Source organism: Bemisia tabaci, chromosome 1 (assembly GCF_918797505.1).
Source record: "Bemisia tabaci chromosome 1, PGI_BMITA_v3".
Lineage (NCBI taxonomy): Eukaryota > Metazoa > Arthropoda > Insecta > Hemiptera > Aleyrodidae > Bemisia > Bemisia tabaci.
Window position 1 is genome coordinate 91,755,308 of NC_092793.1, and position 23,754 is coordinate 91,779,061.

General features: G+C 39.4%; 1 protein-coding gene across 9 annotated transcripts in view; it reads left to right on the forward strand.

Moving 5' to 3' along the window:
• The window catches only part of LUBEL (Linear Ubiquitin E3 ligase), a 197,029-nt gene that overhangs the window by 5,327 nt on the left and 167,948 nt on the right, over positions 1–23,754 (forward strand). For 3 of the 9 annotated variants that reach the window (XR_011900886.1, XM_072306494.1, XM_072306499.1), the window contains exon 1: positions 21,725–22,145. The exons of 1 other annotated variant lie outside the window; for it this stretch is intronic. Coding sequence is in view for 5 of the 8 variants with exons in the window: in XM_072306494.1 (XP_072162595.1) it covers positions 22,140–22,145 (6 nt within the window). In the remaining 3 variants the exon portion in view is untranslated. Of the gene's footprint in view, positions 1–7,903; positions 9,648–12,558; positions 12,724–14,619; positions 14,712–21,723; positions 22,146–23,754 lie in introns of those variants that run through there. 5 more of the 9 variants (XM_072306496.1, XM_072306495.1, XM_072306493.1 and 2 more) reach the window with 5 other exon arrangements.

Below are 23,754 nucleotides of genomic sequence, written 5' to 3' on the forward strand. Positions count from 1 at the left end.
ACTTAAGCTCTAATTTTCAGAATATTAACTAATAGATACTGATTTTTTTTCTGAACATGAATTTTAACCTCCCTTGTTTCCTCTTCCAAAAACTTTGAAAAACCGAAAATTATTTTATTTCTTAAACGTTCCTCATCTTTTTGAAGATGATGTGGTGTCGTGGTTTATTTGCGAATGAATATCTAGTGAAAAATTCACAAACTTAGGACAGTGAAATTCAAGAGGAATTAAAGGAGTGTAAATGGTCCTATCTGCAAAAGTGCTGCACTGTTATAACATTAATCAGTACTCCCAATTGTAAATCCTACCTTTATTTTCTTCATAATTTTCTATTAAGAGCTTAGAGTGCTAGAACTTTTTAAGATCTCCTGGTTTCAGGCTCTGCTTTGTTTAATACAGTGCTTGAGGGGAAATTGTTTTATCTTCACAGAAAGAGGCATTCTCAAATCCGTGTCTCACATACCTCGTAGAGTGAAATGTTCGAAAGTCGCCTATGGACGAAGAGATTCTAGGATAATTCTACCTAGGAGCTTACTACTCTTGACATGAGCAGCTATAGAGTAGAACTATTACTGTTTTTGCTTTCCTTATCCCGGAGGTCGGGAAAGTCATTTCCAATTTAGTCAGAAATTCTAGGTATATTTTTTCAAAGCTTCAGCAGCTTACTACAATACATAATGAGGTATGTACCTATGTCTACAGTGAAATCATGTCCTAAAAGGCTTCATTTGATTTTTGCCAACTCATATTTGCCTGAATTCACCACTTGTAATGAAAAATATGCAACTCTTTACCTCTATTCGTTCAATGCCAAACAATGAAAAACAATTTAAACTTGATTAGTCTTTGAGTCATGGAGTCCTTGATCTGAGCAAAAATCTGAGTCTTGACTTAGGTTACATGTGTGCCAGACGTTCTATGACTACTCCTTACAGTCATCATTTAGTTGCTGTATAACAATCCATCTCTTTTTTCTTCTTTTTTGTTGGGAACAAATGCATCCTCTTCAAATATTGTCTTACTATGATACAAACTGTAAAAGAAGGTTGTTATGCTTATTTGCTGCCCTGTTGAAGAAAAGCTGAGTGCCAATAAAGAACAGGCTTCAATGGAAATTGATTTTAACATAGGCCTGTTTTTATACGAAGTCATATGCACTGGTGCCTCGTTTATTCTTGTTTTTCAAACTTTAATATTTTGATTTGTGTCATTATTTTTGTATAATTTTTTTTCTCCGAACATGTTGCCCCAGAAAGTACTGTAATAAAGAATATACTTAAGGTGATTCGATGGACGTCATATTGTGTGTCAGAAGGACGTGTGATATATCGCATTGATTGGCTCTATTTTTTCAGCCACTAATCATTTTTCTCGAATTTTGAAATTGCAATTCTGTTGTCAGGAGACTAAAGCACTTTATTACCAATTTTTACAAACAAATTCAACGTAAGAAAGGCGTGGTTTTTCAGAGAGAAAACATCGCATTTGATACTGATATCAAAACTGCACTCGAACGCGATATTTTCTCTCTAAAATAACCACGCCTTTATTACGTTGAATTTCTTTGTTAAAATTGGTAAGTGAGTGCTTTAGTCTCCTGACAACAGAATTACGATCTCAAAATTCGAGAAAAATGACGAGTAGCTGAAAAAATGGAACCAATTGATGCAATATATCGCATGCCGTTCTGACCCAAAATATAGCGTCCATCGAATCACCAACTCTCTTATGGAGTACCGTTACTGATCTTGGTGATAAGAGCCTCATGGTAAACTTTGAAGTTGATCAACCATAAGCAAGGCCAAAACGCTTCCGACTTGTTTGACTCCCATTCAAAGCAACACTAAGTAGATTTATACTGCCTAGCTGGTTGTTATCTTGATATAGGTTGTCATCTCATTAAAACTCGAAGCTCCGAGGAAGAAGGTCTGCCAGTTCTAAAAAATTCGTAAATTCATGACTAAGAATCGTCATCTCAGAATTTTCTTTAGTTTACTAATGGGACGGTTGCACACAAGAGATACAGCCGACCGAATATACTTTCTACGGGTAAAGCCCGAAAATCACGTCGAGTACCTAAAAAAAGGTCTTAAATCCTTCCTTAACGCGCAATCTGCACAGTTTCTTAAACGTTTCTTCAAATTTACCGCGTATGCGGGCCGTTTTTCTTGGAAGCCGGCAGTCAGGTTTGCTCGGAGAGAGACTTAACCGAAATAAAACAAACAATTTCGTGAACTGTTTTACACAAAGACATAAAGACGGAGCGCTAAAAGCAAAAAACCCTGCCGTAAGCGGCAGGGTTTTTCCGTGGGGTTGCCGGCAAGTAGGGGACGGTTCTTTTTGTAGTCCGCGCATTTACCGCGGCATGAGTGTATTTTCCGAAGGGTAGTGTCACATTGGGGAATGAAATCATTTACCCTACCCCTCTTGCCACAGATATGTTTCAAGAAACAGTTCCCCTTTGCTGCGCAACTCCTACCCCCCCCCCCCTCACCCGTAAAAACGGTAAATTGCAACTATAATGGAACGCGTTGGCCGATTTCGCTGAAATTCAATAGGAAACCAGTCTTAGTAGATATCTAACTACCATCAAAATTTCAGCTCAAAATATTCATTTTTACTCGAGTTATTGCGTGGACAAAATTAAACCTCCCCCCACTTTGACCCCTCGCTGTGCGAAAAGTAATTAACGCATTCCGATTTTTTCTTCACAGTTTAAAAGTACTCTTAGGGGACTATAAACACCAGAAGTTTCGTCTCAAGAAACTGACAAATTAACTGCCGCTCAACGCTCTGAAAACTGAAAAATCCTCACGCTGGCTGAAATACATACATACATACATACATACATACATACATACATACATACATACATACATACATACATACATACATACATATATATATATGACAGAAAATGAATGACATATATATTCGTGATCTACGACTCGAGATCGGTGCTCTTTACATGGTCCCAGGTCTAGGTCCCACCATGAGGGAGAACGCAATAGTGTATCTTTCCTTCGGAAAATACACTAAAATGAAGCTTCTTTTCAATCACCTCTTCTACCTATTGGCTATAGGATTGGCGGCGAAATCGGGACAAGTTTGAAATTCAAATGTAGGGCGGGAACTAAATAAAATTGCGGAAACAAAGTATTTTAGGTTGATTTTTGCCCAAATTCACTCACTGGAAAAAATACCCGGGAGAGTTGCCGAAAATCCCGGCAGAAGGAGCCGAGTCTCCCGTGCTCAAACGGAAGACCGTGGGGGCACGGTGACGGCCGCCGGGTTGACTCGGAAATTTAAATCCCGTATCCCCTCGGTCAAGCACCCCGAGAATCCTGGGGAAAGAACCCGGGTTGACCAGCCTTATTATTCTATGACTCGGCGAAAGAGGGCGAAATGACTCGGTAAACTGCGCCGTCGCACTCGGCAAGCGCACCCGGGTTTTCCCGGGCCCAGCTTAGGTGTTAGTATGCACCGCGTAGGGGGGGGGGGGTGCGGGGGGCGCAACGGTCCCTCTCCCCGCAACCCACCTCCTCACCTACTCCCGAAATTCTGCGGGAGGGGGAGGGGAGACATTCCTCCCCCCGGACGCATGCACTATGCGTCCCTCCCCTGCAACCTTTCACCTCTCCACCCCGCTGCCCGAGTAGACCTCCCTTCCCCCTCTTGAATAGAAGCTCTCCTCCTCCCCCTGCAGAATTAGTACTCCCCCTGCAGAATTAGTACTCCCCCTGCAGAATTGGTTCCCCCCCCCCCCACCTGTGGATGGGTAGCTTACTGCCCCCCACAATGATAATATTTTAGCCCCCCTTCCCAATTCCTCACGAGAATGGAAGCTCCTTTCGTTTTAATTCAAAAATTTATAAGCTGTACAATTAAAAGCACAAGCGGAGACAATATAGCTTTTGGAAGTTGTTAACGTCCGTTCTAATTAATAGTCAATTTTATCTAACGGAACTAAGACTTGGTTTTCCTTAATTTTTTGTTTTTTTTTTTATGTTTACATTATTCAGGAGCACTTTTCACCAGTTGACATTCACGGTTTGAAAAACAAAAAAATATTTGTTTATAGAACATTATCCGGTGTGTTAGTGACAAAATAAAAATATCCCTCGGGATGTTTTGAAACGAAAAGACTCGATTTTAACAGTATTAATAAAGTATTAGTGCTGTTTATTAAACTAAGTTAATCATAAGTATGTTTAAGAGACTGTAATCTACTTTCATTTTCTTTGGCAACGAGAAAAATTCATAATAAGATGATATCAATTTATTAGACTAGTTTTCACGACTTGCGTCATATGACACACAGTTGCATTACAACGATGCAAAATTTTATTCTTCGGAAGTGAAAACAAACAAAAATTAATTCTTGAAATTATTAGCAAGTTTTCTATGGAAAGGGAGGAAAATCAATAAACAATTTGGGAAACAATGCTCGTATTAGTATTCCTTTCATATAAATTAGAATGAGAGCTCTAAGTATATAATGTTGCAATGCAAATTAGTGTTTTCAAGTCATCAATGCTAAGAAAGTAATTCTATCTTTATTCCTTTGAGTATAATTTCTTCTGTTAAATATGATAAAAATATTGAAAAACATTACAATTATACTAAAATGTTAATACCGAAATAGTTATTTTTTTATGTTTAATCAGATTGAAATCAAGATAAATACGCCAAATAATTATAACGAATTATTTTTTAATTTATAAATCAAGTTGAAACACGAACCTATAGACACGCCACGTGCTCCCTTAAATCACCCCGGGTAAGAGTGTATAAATAATATGGAAATCCACAGCAAAAAGCAGCAAAATAGTCAGTTTTAATAAATGATTCACTTATAATCTGCAATTCTCACTGCGCGATGAAAAATTCTCCGGACGGTAGGTATTGACTCTGAAGAGACGTGAAAATGACTGAATGCTGGAGTCGGAACTTAGAATGTGGACTCGCGGGGTTGCTTTCGGTTCGAGTGCGGGGCCAGACAAGAGATAGCGAGGGTGATAGAGGAGAGGATAAGGGCTGTTGAGGCATAGAAAGAATGTGCTGTTTCGAACATGTGTGAAATGTTTTTAGCGCGAACCAGAAGGGTATGAGTTGTGACTTGCCACATTCTACTTCAACACCTAGTTCCCCCATTATACCCTACAGTAAAATATACTGATTTTAAGTACAATTTGGCAACCTTGGTGCCGTGTGTTTTGACTGCGAGGACGAATTCAAGGAATTCATCTGGCCTGTTTGCAAATCAAGCGTGGGCGTCCTTATTGTGGAGGACCGCGTGCTACCTGCCAAGCCGGTGGCCGGTGTATCGCGGATACCCCGGATAGTCCCGATGGAAAAATCCAAGGTTTCCTGGAATACGATATCCCGTAAGTCACCGGGTTTATTTTAAACGGGCTCTTCGGAGTCTGTCCCCGTCGAGCCCGGCTCAAGCTCCCGGGCCGCCCGGAATCGGATGGCCCGGACGTTATGGAAGTTTGATCCGGGCTCGACTCGACCTCCGACCCCGTGAAGCTCGGATGAAGTTCCCAGGCTCATCGGCGATAAGGCACGACTTTTACGGGAATGGTGATCCCGTACTCACTCGGTTCCAACGCCGGACTCATTTTTTTCAGTGCTTACACACTCATATTTGTATAACTTTAGGTAAGTTTTGGCCCGTTGTCGACCGATTAATTTCATTTGGGAGTAACTGTCATCTACGACTGTAACGGCCTGTTTGAACCGGCAGAACCACCATGAGCAGAAGAAAAACTAACTTTATCTGATATTACTGCCTGTTACCGAGCAAAAGAAAATGTATTATAGTAGGACGCAGTCCCAACTTTCTTAATATATTCGTTTTAGGCATTTAAAATACGTTTCGAAGAAGAAATGTGGAAAAATCAAGAGGACAAGTTCAAATCAAATTTCCGTTTGCCGCCATGGATTCCCGCGCTCATTTACACACTCACACAAGCACCCAGCGCCAAACCAGGCTTCACTTTTCCCCCGTGCTTTTAGATACGAGCACTCCGTCTTTATGTCTTTGGTTTTACAACTTTCTTCGTATAAGATTTCCATTGATTTAAAGCGTTTGTTTTGCAAAATGGGAAAAGATAAAGGAAAAAAACGCTCGAAAACGATTGATGTCATATAAGAAGAAAAATCAGTGAAACCCCTTGTGAACTCAGGTTGGTTTTTCTTACTCCTCTGCCTATGCAAACCTGGTCGGCGGTGACTGAGGAAAAGTGCCCGCAGACGCGGGAAACTTGGAAAATCATGTTACAAACTTCGCAGATTTCGCACTAAGGAATGGATTTCTGACTTGTTTAATGTGCTCTACTTTATTTTCGTGCGATTTAATTGGTGAAGATTTTATCTGTTTGGCTGTATCTCTTGCTTGCAACAGACCCATTATACATATTAGCTGAATCGTTGCCTACGAGAATTCTCGTAGGCAACGGCTGAATTTATCAACGGAGTTTTGCATGTTGCCGGTTTTCAACACCAAGCAAGGATGATAACTGATTGCCCGGAAAGGCTATCTGAACTCTGATCAAGAATTATTAGCGAGAACCGCCATGGCAACGCTGCAAGCAGCTCAGCTGTAGATTTTGTATTGTAAAAAATCTAATTTAACCTCAATATCGAAAGACCTAGGTCGGTCTGTTAGCCAGATGTTCTTTGGAATTTCCCGATCTGGTGACGGATTCCCTCGATTTGCTGTTTCACTCCAAACTTTCCCCGATTTGCGTTTGCGCTGCCCTGTTGCATAGTTCCTCCCCGATCTGCATCAGACCAATGTAATGGGATCGGGGGAACAGCAGAGTGGTACAAGCTAATCGCGGGAATCTGTTGGCAACAAGGACAGCCCTCACTCCCGATTTGCATAGGTTCTCACACTTAACTTTTCTAACGGACTGAGCTGAGTCTATCGACCTTGCCCTCGTAGCGATGGCTCTCTAAAAAAAGTTCTACAAAAAGTTGTCCAAAAAAATGTGAAAAAATTGTAAATTTTAAGTAAAAAAACTCCTAAAATACTCGTTTTAGGAAACCCTTTTGGGGAATTCTTTTAAGTAAAAAAATAGTGTTATTTTAACTAAAAGAAAACGTAAAATTCAGGTAAAAATCAATAAACTATATCCTCAATTTGTATGGGCTGCAACTGTTCGTATTATTCTTGTCTGTTCACCACTTTTTTTCCTCGTTTTTGCACGCAGGAAGTTAAAATAATGCGTAAATTTTACTTAAAATTTACTTAAAATTTACCTACAATTTTTCTTCAAATTCATATACTTAAAAAAGCCCCAAAAATGGTTTCCTAATACGAATATTTCCAGAGTTTTTTACGTAATTTTCAAGCGGTTTTAAAGTAAATTTTAAGAGATCTCTTATTTATGAGTTTTTTACAACTTTATTCAACAGCCACTGGTACTAGAGTCCCTTTATACCCAGAGTTACGACAACTCACTTTTGGTTGGGCCAGGATTGGGCTGAAAGTGGCCTAAAAAAAAATCCAATTCTGATTGGTTCTCGCTCATGGAGGCCGAAACTAGTGCACCAAGATGGCGGTACCTCGAATGTGAACAAGAATAATGAAAATATTACCTAATTGTGGTTTATCAAGAGTAAATTGTTATTTCCATCGGTCTAAAATGAAAATAGATTAAGAAATTATTCACAAACCAATCTCATTTTCTTTTTAATTGATCAATTTGTTGATGTTGTTGTTTTTGTGTGACAGACATCGCAGGATTCCTGATCCTTATCCCTCAATATCGTTCGTTTGAGTGCACTAGTTTCGGCCTCCATGGCCAGCCAAGGTCGGCTGCCAGTCAGCTGATAATCGAGTTGTCGTTACTCTGGGTATAAAGGGACTCTAACTGGTACTAGGGATTGGGTTTGTCGAAATAAACATTGCACTACACTGATATTCTATTGTTCTTTTTGATAGTTAAATTAGTGAAAACATGGTCACCGATCACCGAAGTTATAATTTATTTAACCATCAATGAGATAGCCTCGGCAGCTAAATGTCTCCAAAATATAATAACCCAAGTAGCATTTCTCAATGTAAACGTTGCAAAAAGTTGAAACAATGTTGGTATTAGTTGCAACAAGGTTGCAACTTTCGGTCAACTTTTGGTCGATGAGTGCCGATTTTCGGCGATCTGATCGGAAGACAAAGTTGCGACCTGCTGAGATTGCAAAATTGCTGTACCAAAGTTGTTTAAAATCTAAAGATAGGCAACCAGCAATACTTTGAAGTTGAACTATGTTTCAACTTAATTGCAACTAGTTCCGACAATGATAACTCCTTCGGGGGAGAGAGTTGGCAATCTCCACATCAATCTATTAGTTGCAAAAATCAAACGATCTTGTTGCAAGTTGTTGCAACCTCCGCTACTTGGGAATTATCATTTCATGAGTTCATCCGTGCGCCTATTTTGCTTTTTACTTCTGACTTCTCTCACTGTAGATCTTTCAAACTTGGAAGGAAACAACATCTGCTACCCAGAGTTTAAAGTCTCCAAAAGTGGTATTGCATTTAATGCAGGATTAGCTCGTGCCTGAAAGATTTATTTAGAATGCTTACTTAGAATTAATTTAGAATTACTTACATGCATTTCCTATGATTTTATAATGCGCTGAATTCGGATTTGGACTCGGATTTTCATAAGAAAGTCATTTGTCAAAGTTAACTTCATTTTTCCATGAACTTGCTGAAAATCACAAGCTCTCGACTGATGTCTCAGCATATGATTTAATTAAAGTGACAAAAATGGGTATACTAGGTATAAATTCACATGTTCTTCATTTAATTTTGCACCTCTTCCCTTGTTTTACGGGGGAAAAGTAAAGACAGGGGCCCAAGTAGCATTTTGCAACGAAAAAGTTGCAATTTAAATGAAATAAAATTTCCAGATGATTTCAACTTTCTTGCAAGAAAATTGCAATTATTTTACAACATCTGACCCCCTCATTGTAAAAAAGTTGCAATTTTTTTTTGCAAAGAAATTTCAATATTGACGACCTTTAAATTTCAACCCCTAAATTTTCCGGGGAAATTAGAATAATTCGAACCCATCTATACTATAAGCTCCGAGACCTCCTAATTTTGCGAAACTGGTAACGCTTAGTTCCAGCGTTCTACCGGGCCGATTTTCATGATTTTTGCGGCTATCGACGGGCAATTGCCTCTAGATAAGCCAACTCTTTTCAGATTTTCAAAATATGGCCCAGGTTTTTTTATATTATGTGGTAAAGTTGCGAATTCTCCCATTTAAACAATGTAAATTTATACTTTTTCTCATAGTTCGTTTGAGCGTTCTACCGGGCCGATTTCCATGATTTTTGCGTAAATCGACAGGTAATAGGCCCTAGATGAGCCCGCTGCAATCAGATGTTGGAAAAAGGACCCAGATTTTTTTAAAATCACGTTATAAAAGTGAGTGAGTTTACAGAATGCTCCGGTACTGCTACCGCTATGCGCGGGAGGATGCGCAATGGTCGAGGAGGTTGCGCAGTAGCTGGGTAGCCTGCGCATCAGCTCTACACTTATCTACACAAGATTCGCACCTGCGACATCATGTCGAGCAGTGGCCGAGTCGTCTAAAGACGTCAAATGCGTCCACCTTGATCACAGTGTGAGTTCGATCCCCGACTTATGAAATCTTAATTATTACCTGACTATCATTGTTCATTGTTTTACTGCAATATTTCATCAAGCAGTCATTCCAAAACGCGTCCTTTTAATTTTAAAGTAATTTTAAGTAAAGTTTAAAATTAAAGTATACCTCATATCGTATTTTTTTAGGGGAAAAATAAAACTAACACTGATAGGAGGGTAACAATAGGGCCGCGAAGCGGCCCATTGATGGCGCGGAGCGCCTTCAGGGGGCGTAGCCCCCTAGTACTTACCTAATGTCCTACGACGTTTAGCAGCATAAAATACCGAACGCTCTTGAGTGGGCTTGAACCCGACCCGCGAATGTCATAGCGGAGTACTCTTCCGAGCCACAGGGAGCTGATGGTGAGCTGGGTTGAAATCACGCCTGTTAAGGCTGTTATATTGCGTCAGTGCGCGGCTCAACTTTCATCATAGATTTGATTAACGCCGTTTTGTATCAGGCTTCTTTCTTTTGCCTATTATTTATTTTTTTTCGTATTATTTTTTTTTCATATTTTTTTTGTCTGATTTTTTTTTTCGATATCACGTAATAGGTACTTACACTAAAACACCGGTGTAAATTACACCACATACTAACTTGAGAACTTATAAATATTTTTAAAATATTTTCAAAACTTTCTTGAGGAATATTTTTAACATGCATGTTTACAGGCAATATTTTTGAATTATTTTAAAAATATTTTTTGTAAAAATTTTCAAAATATTCCTTTAAAATGTTTTTAAAAACATTTTCAAAATATTTTGAAAATATTTTATTTACAATATTGCCATGAAAATATTTTGATAAAGGTGACAATATTTTCAAAATATGTAGGGCTATATGGGTTAGGTGAGACATTTAAGTCGAAAAAACTTTAAAACAACTAGAAAATTGGATGCCAGGCACATGGCGTGAATTTGTTTCAACATGATCGCACCGAAATTGCAGTCTTTATAGTGCCTTGAAAAAGAAGGCTAGGCAACAAGCATAACCTACATTTCCTGCAAGTTCATTCCAATAAAATTGCAACTTTTTCAGCGCCTTCAAATGAACGTATAGGCAACAAGCAAAAATTGCAATCAACTCACAATCCATTGCAATGAAATTGCAATTCATGCTACTTGGGGGGTAGCAAGAACAAATTTTCGCATTAAGAAATTTTTCCATAGCGAAAGACTTCATCAAATTCGACTTTCTGTCAAAAAAACGGAGTGAATAAATAAAACTGGTACGGTTGGAGTTCAAAAAATTGCTTTAAGGAGCGTTACGATGTTTTAGAATAGTTCAGCATTTTTCGCAACAGCAAGATCAGGTGCTTTCTGAAGATTAAATTAAATTATTTTGAAAGCAAAAACATTGACACGAAAAAGTACTGATTTCTGGCAAAGACCTGTAAGGAACCGAACATGTTTGGTGTGTTTGGTTATCAAAGGATCAGTAAAAACTACTTCAGTGGAGCTTAGATATTGCAAAATGGCTCAATAGTACCCGTTATATCTGCAACTTATATGTTGAACAGATCGTTCATTTTCTCATCTCACATATCTTACTCTATTCAACATTCAAATTTTCATTGGCTAAAGCCACTGATGTGGTGGCGAGACAATTGATGTGATTGCACTAAAAAAGGTTCAACTCATCGCATCCGATCTGATAATTGAGAAAAATTCACGTAAAATGAACAGGAAGTAGAAGTCGTTAACTAGTCCGCAAAGCAACTCAGATTAGACTATTGTGTGCTGTATAAATATGGCCTTGGGGGGGGGGGGGGGGGGTTAAAAAAACATTTTTTTGTCTTATTTTGGTTTCATTTATCCTTTGGTAACAATTTTGACCCATGAAACTGGAATGAACATCAACAGTGAAACCATAAGGAGTTTTGAGCGGCTAGATATATTGGCCGTTTTCCCCACTGTGACGCGGCGCGTCGCGTGCACCTTTTCGAGGACATTTCTGGCTACTTAATTGCTCGCAGACAAGTCTAAATGCTTGAAATTTTTGTCTCTACGAAGCTGCAACTCATCAATTTCACATTAGATTGATATACGCCATTACCTTTAAGTTGAAATAGTCACTTGCGCCTTTTTGGGTGTTGCACACTAGGTAAAAATGTTTCAATTTTTATTTCTGTTGGAGAGGTTATAATGGGGTTCTTGACCCCATAACCCCATGAGAAATGTATTTTTGACCGGAACTGTAAAACAGGACTTTATCCTCCAGGAGAAAATTTTCCGAAACTTTTTGCAACAGCCGAAACCACGTTTTTCGGAAGGTTGCCTAAGAATTTTTGTCCCGAAACTTCTTGACTCACCATCTTCAACTCATAATTTTCCGGGTCAAACTTGCGTCAAAATTTCTAAATTTTCTTCCTTAACGCATTTGAAAAAAGTTAAGGGAAATTTATCCCTGGAAAGCAAGGTTCCTTTTCACAGATACAGTCTCTTGTTTTAAACAAAACACAATGTAGACTCATGTGTGGATAATTTATTTATTTATTTATTTTAAATTGAATTCGTTATTTGGTTTCTCTCAAAGACAAAAATGATACATACCAATTACCGGCCTGAGCCCTTCAGACGCTGCGTATTAACCACAAGGCCGTCAATTAGGTCAGTTGTTCGCTTTTGGATCATTTCTTGTCTCCTTGCATACTGCTGGTTTAATTCGAGAAGGTAACTGGCTATTTTTCTTGCCAAGTACTGAAAGTAATATACAACCCAATGAATATCCACCACCAATATCCATCTTACAGTCCCTCTCTAAATCAGCTACTGCATTTAAGCACCAGATTTGATTAGGTAATATTTAGGTAATAAATTTTTTTTATTTTTCATCGTTTCTAAATCATTACTAATATAGAAAGTGTAATTGTTTTCTATTTGTTCAGAATGGTTCTGAAATCAAGCAAATTGTAGCACAATGGAATGCATTACTCAGTAATTTTATCCCTGCATCATGAGGTAGCTCGAGAGAACACCCTTCCTGCCCAGTCAATTCTACTGTCCTCTCCCATAGCTTTACAGCAGAGATTAGTGAGCAGAATTTTTAATCGGTGAGTCTGCCATGTCAAACATTTCTTTAGGGAACATTCATGTTCCATTACATAAGCCTGCAAATTTTGAGTCTTGCCCGCTTTCTGAAATAATTTAATTTGATTCCCACGTACCTATTTTTTGCACTATTTGGGAAAAATATGAAAATAACTATAGAACGTTAGGACTTTCCGAATAGTTGGAATTTGCAGGGATGTCAGAGGAAAACACCTATGGTATGCCTAAGATTCTTTTTTGCCTTCCCTCAAAACTCGTCTGAAGTTATTTTTGGTTAGTGTCGATGAAATCTGCTCACTTGCCCACTATATGAATCTCATTCCTTTGGTTTAAATCTTAAAGAGAGTCTAAAACTTATTTTGAAAGTTTTACTGTGTACTTTCCTCTGCTGAGTCCAAGAAATACTTAACTTTTTTCCATCACCAACACCTATTTAGGGCTAAAAAAGGTCTTCACAAAAAAATTGCCTGTACGAAAAATTCGCCAGTGGTGAAAGAAACCTAAGGATTTTTTCAGATTCAACAGTAAAAAGTAAAATGGACCATTCCCCCTTGCATTAAATAAAAATTACTTTCTCTTCCTCTTCAGTGCATAAGAAAAGGATAAGATTTACATATGGGGGTAAAGGGGCGGATTCCGACTTTTAACCGAAGAAAACGTTTCAATAGAAAGATCAGGACAAAGTCTGAAGAATACCTACCATAGGCGAACTTTCACGTGCTTATAGCTGCTGAATCTACTGCAATTTTTTTACACTCTTTCAACAAATCAGTGTTAAAAAATACCTTTAGTATTCAATGACGTTATCTCAAGAGACAGATACCTAAGACCGAAAATTTTTAGGCCTGTGTTATTTCAAGGGTAATTTCACGATAACAGGAATAGGTAAAATGTGCAACACCTTAACAATAAAAGTGCACCAATTTTAAACAAAATTCATGACTTCATTTTAAAGGTATTAAAGTTCCTTTTTCCAGCTTTGGCACGAACTAATTTGATTCAGTACAAAGTTATAGTGATTAACACAAATATATTAATAAAAATACAATGCGAAATGTGGCGACATTCTCTCTAATGACTTTTCTCGCTTAAAAATCAACATTTCAGTTCAAAATGGCAATTTTCTTGAACATTAGCTCTCTCTGCTGCAAATATTGCCAAAGAATCCATGATCAGTACTGATTACCTACCGCAAATTACTCTTTCGTTTTAAAATCGGGGTTGGCGTCGCGTAACCGATCGGACATTTTCGGCCGATAACGTCTCATATTCTTAAATACCTACAATCATAATTTATCATACTTTTTAGCATGGATAAGTTCAGGGACATCATTTCTATCAATTTATTAACTTGATTTTCAATCGTTTTGCCCTAAGTCGTTTATAACGAACGGCGACACGACTATCCCTTTTATTGTGAAATCACCCTCAAGCATTTTTCGTGCTGTCAATTTTTGATAATGTATTGTTTGCATCTATATGCAGAAATGTGAACTAGTAACAAAGATAAAAGAATATCCTCGAGGGGGTTTATGTTCAATCTTAATTATTCAAGTTCAAGAAGAGCTTTTTGCAAAGGAAGCGGTGTTGCCTGATTTGCATAAATGTATAAAAGGATCATTTTGGAACTGCTGAATACGATATTCCAAAATCAAAATAGTAGGAAATGAACAAACGAATGCTCCCGTTCTGGAAACAATTTTCTTTGTTAAATTGCGCCCTTTAAAATTAAATTTGATATGGAAAGATAGTTTTTACTTTTATTTTCAACATGAATTGAATATTGCTTTAAAAATTTTCATACGCAACCAATTTACTCGAGATCATGCTAACAAGCGAAATTTCTGGTTAATGTCCTCTTCTTCCGTAATCATTACATTGTACTCTCCTTTTCCCAGTTTTAGGAAGGCTCCAGAAAACCCTTGAGGTATCGACAAATCATAAAACTGCAACTTCAAATTAAGACCTGTTTCAATGGAACAACAAATAGGTACGTCAGTAATTATAAATTAGACTAATCAATTAAAGCCAATACGTGACATCTTTCTTACCTATTCATCCCCGCCCATTCCTTCCCTCAGGAAAAAATACCTCTTACCTGGTTTTCTAATCCAGTGTCATCTGAATAGTGCTGTCCTGCAGTCTCTGACAGCCAGGTAGTGATGAACATTGCAAAGATGACTCCACAGATGATTTGCCGCATCCTAGAGGGGAGTCAATAGTAAACACAATGAATTGCTGTGACCGGAACAGATTCACAAAGATTTATTATCCTTTCGAAGTTTTTGATTACACATTCTTACTGATTCTGACTTTCCTAGTGGTTCTAGTTTATTCTTAAAGAAAAATTTCAACTGCAGCCGTAACAATAAGTCAAAATCACTTCCAATCTCAAAACAGGAACTAAAATATATAGATGTATGTTCTAAAAGACTGTCCTCTACCTCTTCATCCGTTCGCGGTGTTAATATGAAAATATTTTTACTACTTTCTGAAACTTTATCTTCTCATTCTATGTCCTTTTTTTAGTAGCCATACTTTTTTTTAGTAACACGCTTTGTAAGGTACAAAATTAGAGCTTACCTCAATCTTTGTTTGCCTGATAAAGAGGAGAGAAGCTCTGTTCTATGACTAATCTACCAATTGGAGTGATGAAAAAAGCTTTCAGAACAGGTTTTATATTCTCTCAGTCGAGGATGGGAGGATGTTGAAATATAGACTCCTTAACCAACCAAGTGTGCATAAGTCGTTGCGACAGGTTATCTCATTCTTTACATAAACAGGCACATCTTGTGTCAACATCCTTTTCTCTCTCCCACCCCCATTTCATCCTCTTTTTTCTCCCTCCCTACTCTTTTTCATTTTGTCTAATTTTTCAATTTTATCTCCAACCTTTAGTCATTTCCTTTTAAAGTTCAATTTTCAAACATACTTAATCGGATTTATACCCAAGTAGCATTTTTCAAAATTAAAGTTGCAAGAAGTTGAAACAATATTGGTTAAAAGTCGCAACTAAGTTGCAACTCTCAGTCAACATTTGGTCGATAAGTGCCAATTTTTGGCGATCTGATCGGAAGAAAAGTCGCAACTTATAGCAATTGAATTGCATGAATCTTGCAACTTATCGACGTCGCCAAAATCATCCCTGTTAAAAATGACCATGTTGGTAACAAGTTGGTCTGGCCCAACATGGTAGCAACAGAATGAATGGAACCTGTTATCATATATGATATCAACATGTTAATATGATATCACACACTGAAAACAAAAAGTTCCAAAATGCGAAATGCTTAAATTTAGGCGCGCTGCACGTTCTTAGGCATAATTTTCATCGCGGACGCCAGAGAAGTGCCGCTGAGAGAACCCGACAATCAATGTTCGCCAGAATTAAGCCGCGCTGCGCTAGAGTTCCCAAGCGGTCATCCATGGAGGTACTAACTACGCCCGACGTAGCTGAACTTCGGTGATCGCCCGAGTGTCGCTGCCACTCCGCCACGGACGCTCGCGTGGGGTAGGAGGCTAATTTAGCACTAATAAACGTCCCCAGATCTGATTCAATGATTAGAAGCAATGATATGTTTGCAATTTTGTACATCATTCAGTTTCACAATGAAGGATATGAAAATAATATAAAGTAGATCAAGTTTTTGAAAGAGAAAAGTACGAACAACACATGAAAAAAATAAAATAAAGTATGAACGGATAAATCGTTATTAAAAATGAAAATAGGTATTAAAAACGAAATAAGATAAATAAATAATATAAATTAATGAAAAATGATTAATATTATTAATAATTTATTATGATATATTATAATTTATTATATCATATCTATACTATAAGCTCCAAGACCTCCTAATTTTGCGAAACTGGTAACGCTTAGTTCCAGTGTTCTACCGGGCCGATTTTCATGATTTTTGCGGCTATCGACGGGCAATTGTCTCTAGATAAGCCAACTCTTTTCAGATTTTCAAAATATGGCCCAGGTTTTTTTATATTACGTGGTAAAGTTGCGAATTCTCCCATTTAAACAATGTAAATTTATACTTTTTGTCATAGTTCGTTTGAGCGTTCTACCGGGCCGATTTCCATGATTCTTAGGTAAATCGACAGGTAATAGGCCCTAGATGAGCCCGCTGTAATCAGATTTTGGAAAAAGGACCCAGGTTTTTTTAAAATCACGTTATAAAAGTGAGTGAGTTTACAGAATGCTCCGGTACTGCTACCGCTATGCGCGGGAGGATGCGCAGTGGTCGAGGAGGTTGCGCAGTAGATGGGTAGCCTGCGCATCAGCTCTACACTTATCTACACAAGATTCGCACTGGCATTCTCATGTGGAGCGGTGGCCGTGTCGTCTAAGACGTCGATTACGTCCACTTTGAACTCGGTGTGGGTTCGATCCCCGACCCCCGATATCTTAATTATTACCAATTACCTGACTACCAAAGTTCATTGTTTTACTGCAATATTTCATCAAGCAGTCATTCCAAAACGCGTCCTTTAAATTTTAAAGTAATTTTATGTAAAGTTTAAAATTAAAGTATACCTCATATCGTAATTGTTTAGGGGAAAAATAAAACTAACACTGATAGGAGGGTAAAAATAGGGCCGCGAAGCGGCCCATTGATGGCGCGGAGCGCCTTCAGGGGGTTGGGCCGCGTAGCGGCCAGGGGGCGTAGCCCCCTAGTTTATTATATTAAGTAAAGACCAGTCTTGTGACGTCCTTACCAATTTGCGAAGAAGGCCGCGATATTCAAATTTTAGCTAAATGTAAGGACCGGGAACGATATTGAAGTTGGAACATGTTTCAACTTAATTGTAACACGTTCCAACAATGATAGCTCCTTCGGGGGAAAGAGTAGGCAATCTGCACGTCAATCTATTAGTTGCAAGAATTCAACGATTTTGTTGCAAGTTGTTGCAACCTCTGCTAGGTACTTGTGTAAAGAGAATACTAGTTACTACCTACAATGAGTCAGTTAAGCTCGGGAGGGATTTGCCTGCAAATAGTCGAATCTTACAGCATTCGGTACGAGAAGAACGATGCGCACGTTAAAGTTTCACGAAAAATTGTCTCCGTGGAGATATAACGCTTCCTTTTTAGGGGTCCTCGAAAACCTGTTTGAACCCGCCGCCGTGAATCTTCAAGTCTACGCGTCATAGAACGGGAAGATGGCGGCGCCGAAGCCGACCTGCTTACCACCGCCACGCTGCCGTTGTTGACATCACGATTTCTCGTTTGAGGTTAAGTAAGTTCTGTGTGAAAGTTTCATATCCTACATACATCTATATCGCATTCTGATTGGAAAGCTTAGAGAATGGGCCTGTTGCAAACTTTTGCTAGAGCAAAACTAAGCGTTGTGTCTTATAGATAATGCCTCAAAAATCACGATGAGCGCATCGGCAAACTCTGAAATGCACTCATAACTTCACAATCTGCGTAAGAAATTTGCGGTTTTTTGAGCTTCCCGCTTCAAAAACGATACTACGGCACAGGTGAACATTTTGTTAGAGGAGTCGTTCCATCGTCTGCAATACTCATCATGGCCGACGCCAATCCGCCAAAACACGTGTGATGGTACGAGATAACACCTGAACAGGATTAGACCAGATAACAATCGGCGTGTTTACGTTCATATTTTTCTCGCCCGCCGTGATTGATCTTGAACTCTCCTAGAAATACGCGCGGAACCGCGCAAGCGTCGGCCATGATGAATATTGCCGACGATGGAGCGACTCCACTGACAAAATGTTCACCTGTGCCGTAGTATCGTTTTTGAAGCGGGAAGCTCAAAAAACCGCAAATTTCTTACGCAGATTGTGAAGTTATAAGTGCATTTCAGACTTTGCCGATGCGTTCATCGTAATTTTTGAGGCATTATCTATAAGAAACAACTCTTATTTTTGCTCTAGTTAAAGTTTGCAACAGGCCAATTAAGAACAATGGATATGAATCTGAAACAAAGTAACCTACATAACCTCCAATTGACCAACAAAATCTCACCGCCAACGCGACGCCGCCGTGTATTCTTCCACTACCATTCCGCCGCCATATTGATCGTGACGTGTACATTCGAAACCTACGAGCGCGCGGTTCAAACGCCGTTTTAGGCCACCCTAATTTTTGGCACTCTCAAATAAACTTTTCTCCCGTTTGCAGTCATCAAAAAAAAAATTAGGACACTGTACGGTCACTTACTACTTTCGAATGACACAATAAAAAAAATGACTTAACTGACTCATTGTTCTTTCTGTTGTCGTTGATACATCGTGCTTACTTTTTATGATTCAAAAATAAAGGAAGAGAGGGTTTTTTTCTTGGTGTTGTCTATTGATAAAAATGTAATAAGGTGCAAACCTGGCGGACAGTGCCCCGGCCCAGAGGGCCTGCTAATGCAGACTCAACAAGAAAGAAATAGACATGAAATCCGAGAAATTTGGAAGAAATATGGAAAACAAATATAACAAAGCAAAAAATTACCCGTTAGGGAGTAATATAATGGGTCAGTAGTGCTGGTCACAGAATCGTGTTTTTGTGTTTGATTCTTGCGAGTCAGCTAAAAATAATTAGATCTGTCCAAACAGTAACTCTCTACGTTCAATATTAACCGAGATATCGCGTTTTGAAAAATTCCGTTTATGGCGACATCCACCGCGGTATAGTTGGCGGGGTACGATTCAATAATGGCTAAAACCTCGCATTTTTTGATTGGGAATTACGGCCGCTCTCAGGGATCATTTTTATGGTCATTAGAAACTCTTTTAGAAAGGGAAGCACTCCTAGAATTGTGCAGGAACCAAGATGGCGGCCGCTAAAGATTGCCGCCAAGCGATTTTTTGGCGCGCTATATCTCGGAAACTACGTGTCCGATTTTCGTTTCTCATGCCCCTACTTTTAAGGTCACGATCCCTCTTACATTCCCTGAGGATATAAAAAGCCGGGGAGGGGGAGGGGCTTCAGGGCCGTGAATTCAGGCCAGATTCCTTGGGGTCGATCCCCGATTTGTCCCCGCAGTCTTTGACTTCATTCGAACGGAAATAGCTTAGAAAGAAGACTCGCATGGGTGGTTGGGGACACCCTGTATAGTACATATAACCCTGGATTTTTTTGTTTTGATGGACTGTCCTTTATTTACTGCAGCGTGCTCCACATAGGTGTTCCAAAAGTCCCGCCCCTCCTCTAACTTTTGAGCCGTTCGAGATAAAAAAAACGAAACTTTGGGAATGTTTCTATCTCAAAGGGGACCCTTTGCTGGGGGGGCGGGGGGGGGGGGGGGCTCAAAACTTTGGCCCTTCCCTCAGGGGAGACGGGGGGCCTCAACTTTTTTTTCTTCAAACGATGACCCCTACCTACCTTGTGATACCTCATTGGAAAGAACATCAATTAAATTAAGGATTTTGGCACAAACCGCAAATCATATCTTAATTTTTGACCGAGTTGTGGTAGGTCAAAAGTCAAATTTAACGTACAAAAAAAGGATTGCTAATTTACCGATTTAGGGTGGAGCAAAATTTGCTTCACTTCGTAAAGCTTTCTTATCCGTGCACGGTGTTGAATCAAGTGAACGACTACCACGAATTGCTACACCGATTTGCTACATCTGCGCGCCTTCATGCAGTTAATCTTGCATCGAGTGGCTTGGAAGTTTAACTTCATTTTTTGGTATTGGTACCTACTTTGCGAACAGTAAAAATAGCTCAATAGTTAAGCTGAAATAGCGGAATTTACGGAAAAATAGCGAAATTTACGGAAGAATAACTAAAAAGGTAACAGACGTAGCTTTTCAGTGTAGCAAAATCACCCACACGCGAGAGTGTAAGTTAGCTGAAATTTGTGTAGCGATTTTACCTGCATGGTTTGCACGTTCGTTTTTTAGCACACCATGCAGTTGAAATACCCACGTGCACGGCAATTTTAGCAATATTTTTTTTCCAGTGTATTTTCAAGAAATCATAACTCCGGTTCAAATTATCGTAGAAGAAAAAAATACAACGGAAAAATGTACCAAATAGTTAGCACTTCTAAGTGAAAATCACCGAAATCACTTCAAACTAATTTTAAGGAGGATCCCGGACCTTCAAATAGGTACGTCAGTTGAAAAATCAAACCATTTTTCCGCGAAATGAGCCTACTTTCCCTCAAATGTGCCCCAACATTATGTCAGTAAGTTTAAAATTAGTTCACCATTACGTTCGCCAGGCCTCAAATAGCAGGCAAAGTTTAAAAAAAAAAAAATGAAATTTAAACGGTCAAATTACATCACCTCAAATTTCGTTTTTTTTTAAACTTTACCTGTTTGAGGCCTGGCGAACATAGTTTTGAACTAATTTTGAACTTGCTGACATAATGTTGGGGCACATTTGGGGAAAGTAGGCTCATTTCGCGGAAAAATGGTATGACTTTTGAACTGACGTATTTGGAGGTCCGAAACCCTCCTTAAAATTAGTTTGAAGTGATTCCGGTGATTTTCACCTAGAAGTGCTAAATATTTGGTACATTTTTCCGTTTTATTTTTTTCTTCTACGATAATTTGAACCGGAGTTATGATTTCTTGAAAATACGTTAAATTTGACCTTTGACCTATCACAACTCGGTCAAAAATTAAGATATTGATTTGCGGTTTGTGCCAAAATCCTTAGTTTTTAATGTTCTTTCCATCGTAAAGTAGATGTTATCATTTGAAAGAAAAAAATTGGTTGACCCCCCCTCCCTCCCTCCCTCCCAGAAAAAGGTCCCCTTTGAGATAGAAACTTTCCCAAAGTTTCGTTTTTTAATCTCGAACGGTTCAAAACAAAGAGGAGAAGGGCTGGACTTTTGGATCAGCCTCTTACACTGCTGCTTTACAGGAAAGGCACATTATCAGCAAAGTCTGTATGCCTCCGCTTAAAAACCAAGAAAAATACTTTTTAAGGATGTATGAGGAATTTTTTAGAGACACCTTTGAGCTTCTTCGTTTACCAATGAAGAAATAAAGCGGGTATGTAAATGTACCAAGTACCTTTAAAGTCATCACCAAGCACTAAGAACAGGCTGTCCTTTAATCTGATGGTGTCTTTATTTTCAAGCATAGGTATTCTTTTGCGCTGAAAATTTCCCTCTTGGAGACTTCGTAGTATTGTTAATTTCCGTCCCCGGTTCCAGCGACACTAGACAGCGGTAGAGTGGGCTTTGGCCAAGTGCCCGAAGCAGTGCTAAAATTAACCGCGGAGATAACTCAGTCAACCGGAACGGAGAGGAGAATCCGAAAATTTCGGTAGTTTTCCGGTGCAAGCCGTCTCGCGAGTGGTCGCTATCGCGAATACACCATGTCCATCTACCGGTAGCTTCTTTGCGACGGGGAAGTCCCTCCCCTCCCCCACTTTCCCCAACGGCGGTCCGTTCACTCGTTTGCCCACCTGACGTTGACACGCTGCCACCATGCAGGTGAGTTGCGCTGATTTTTTGCATCGCTTCTCAAGAGCCGTGTTTACAATTTCAGTGTTTGCCTGGGCCACGAGACTTTCAACACATATTTATTAGCTACACATGCGCACATGTTTGCGCACGCTTACCAAAGGCCGTCTAATGCCGCAATCACATGCTGAATTTTGCAGCTGAATATGGAAGTCAACAGTCATCGCTCAACAGCTGAAATTTCGCAAATTCGAGTTACTTTCATCCAGATGTGTATCAAATCTATTCGAATAGTTCAGACAAATCCGACATTATCCGATGGTCGCTGAATTTCGCGCGACGCGCGCAAAACTCAGGCATCGGGCCGATGAATTCCACATTCAGCTCCCACATTCAGCGTGTGATTGCAGCATAAGTACTGGACGCATAGGTAACCATCAAGGACCGAATTCTTTCACACGGAGATGCAAAAACCATCGAAGAGTGCACAACGCACCACCGGCCAATAGAAGCGTCAAGCCGGACTTTAGTGTGGTTGAGACTCGTCCTTAGTACCTATATTTAAGCACGATGGGTGGCCCAACAAAATCTGGCTTCAGTACTCTGCCGTGATAGCGAAGAGAGCCGTAACTGCAAAAATGAAGTTCTGAGAAAACGGCCTCAGAAGCTTGTGACCGGAACATTTTATTGAAAGAAGCCTCCGTTCCTTGTCAAATTGCCACTATTCGTCCGGAAGACTCCTAGAAATCATTTGGGGGATTAAAACTCGATCGATTTTATTTTAAAGTACATGAAAAAGGTAAAATCCAGTTTCGTGTTAGGTTATTGTTAGGCAAGACAGCCGTAAGTGCTATCTTCTACTTCTGCATGCTTTCGTGGTTGCATTTTGGACGCACAACAAACACATTTTCAGGTTAGAAATTGGCAGAAGAGGGCGGCACTTCACTGGAAAGCACTGTTTTCATTGGCTCTCATGCACCTACGGCTGTCTCGAAAAAAACTATAGTCATTTTTTGTGCACTCACGGCTTTCTCATACGTCTCGTTTTCATTAAATTAGGATGAATTTTGCTGTTTTCGCTGTCTCAGTAATTTCATCTAAAAGAGTTTAGACGAATTTTTAAGAAAACTCGATTTCGAAAATTTTGCACTTACGGCTCCCTTCGCTATCACGGCAGTACTACACATTCATTCGTAGCTAAGATAACTTAGACGGGATCCGCCGCTCGGAGATGGACCATTATTTGACCATTCACGGAATGCATTGTGAGCTAGCTTCATGAGAAACCACTGGAGCTGGATACCTTTTTCTCATGTCGATCACGCGGCTTCAAGTGCGCGAAAGAGCGTTTGCAAGCAAAGCGTGGGAGTGTTTTCTGACTAGAATTTCTGGCAAATTCACCAATTCTATTTTGCTGAAACGCTGAAAATCCCGAACTCGAGGTACTGAGCTACTCAAATCATAAAACCTCTAAAACCCAGCCCAAATTCAAGGCGAACTATAGTCCCTTTCACGAAACCTGAGACTTTGTATTCGGCATGAAGATTCTCTAAATGGCAACGCATCAGTCTCGGCCACGATGACCCGACCGCTCGCTGGACACCCTCTATTGTGTAGCAAAGGGAGGTCCGCAACCCGT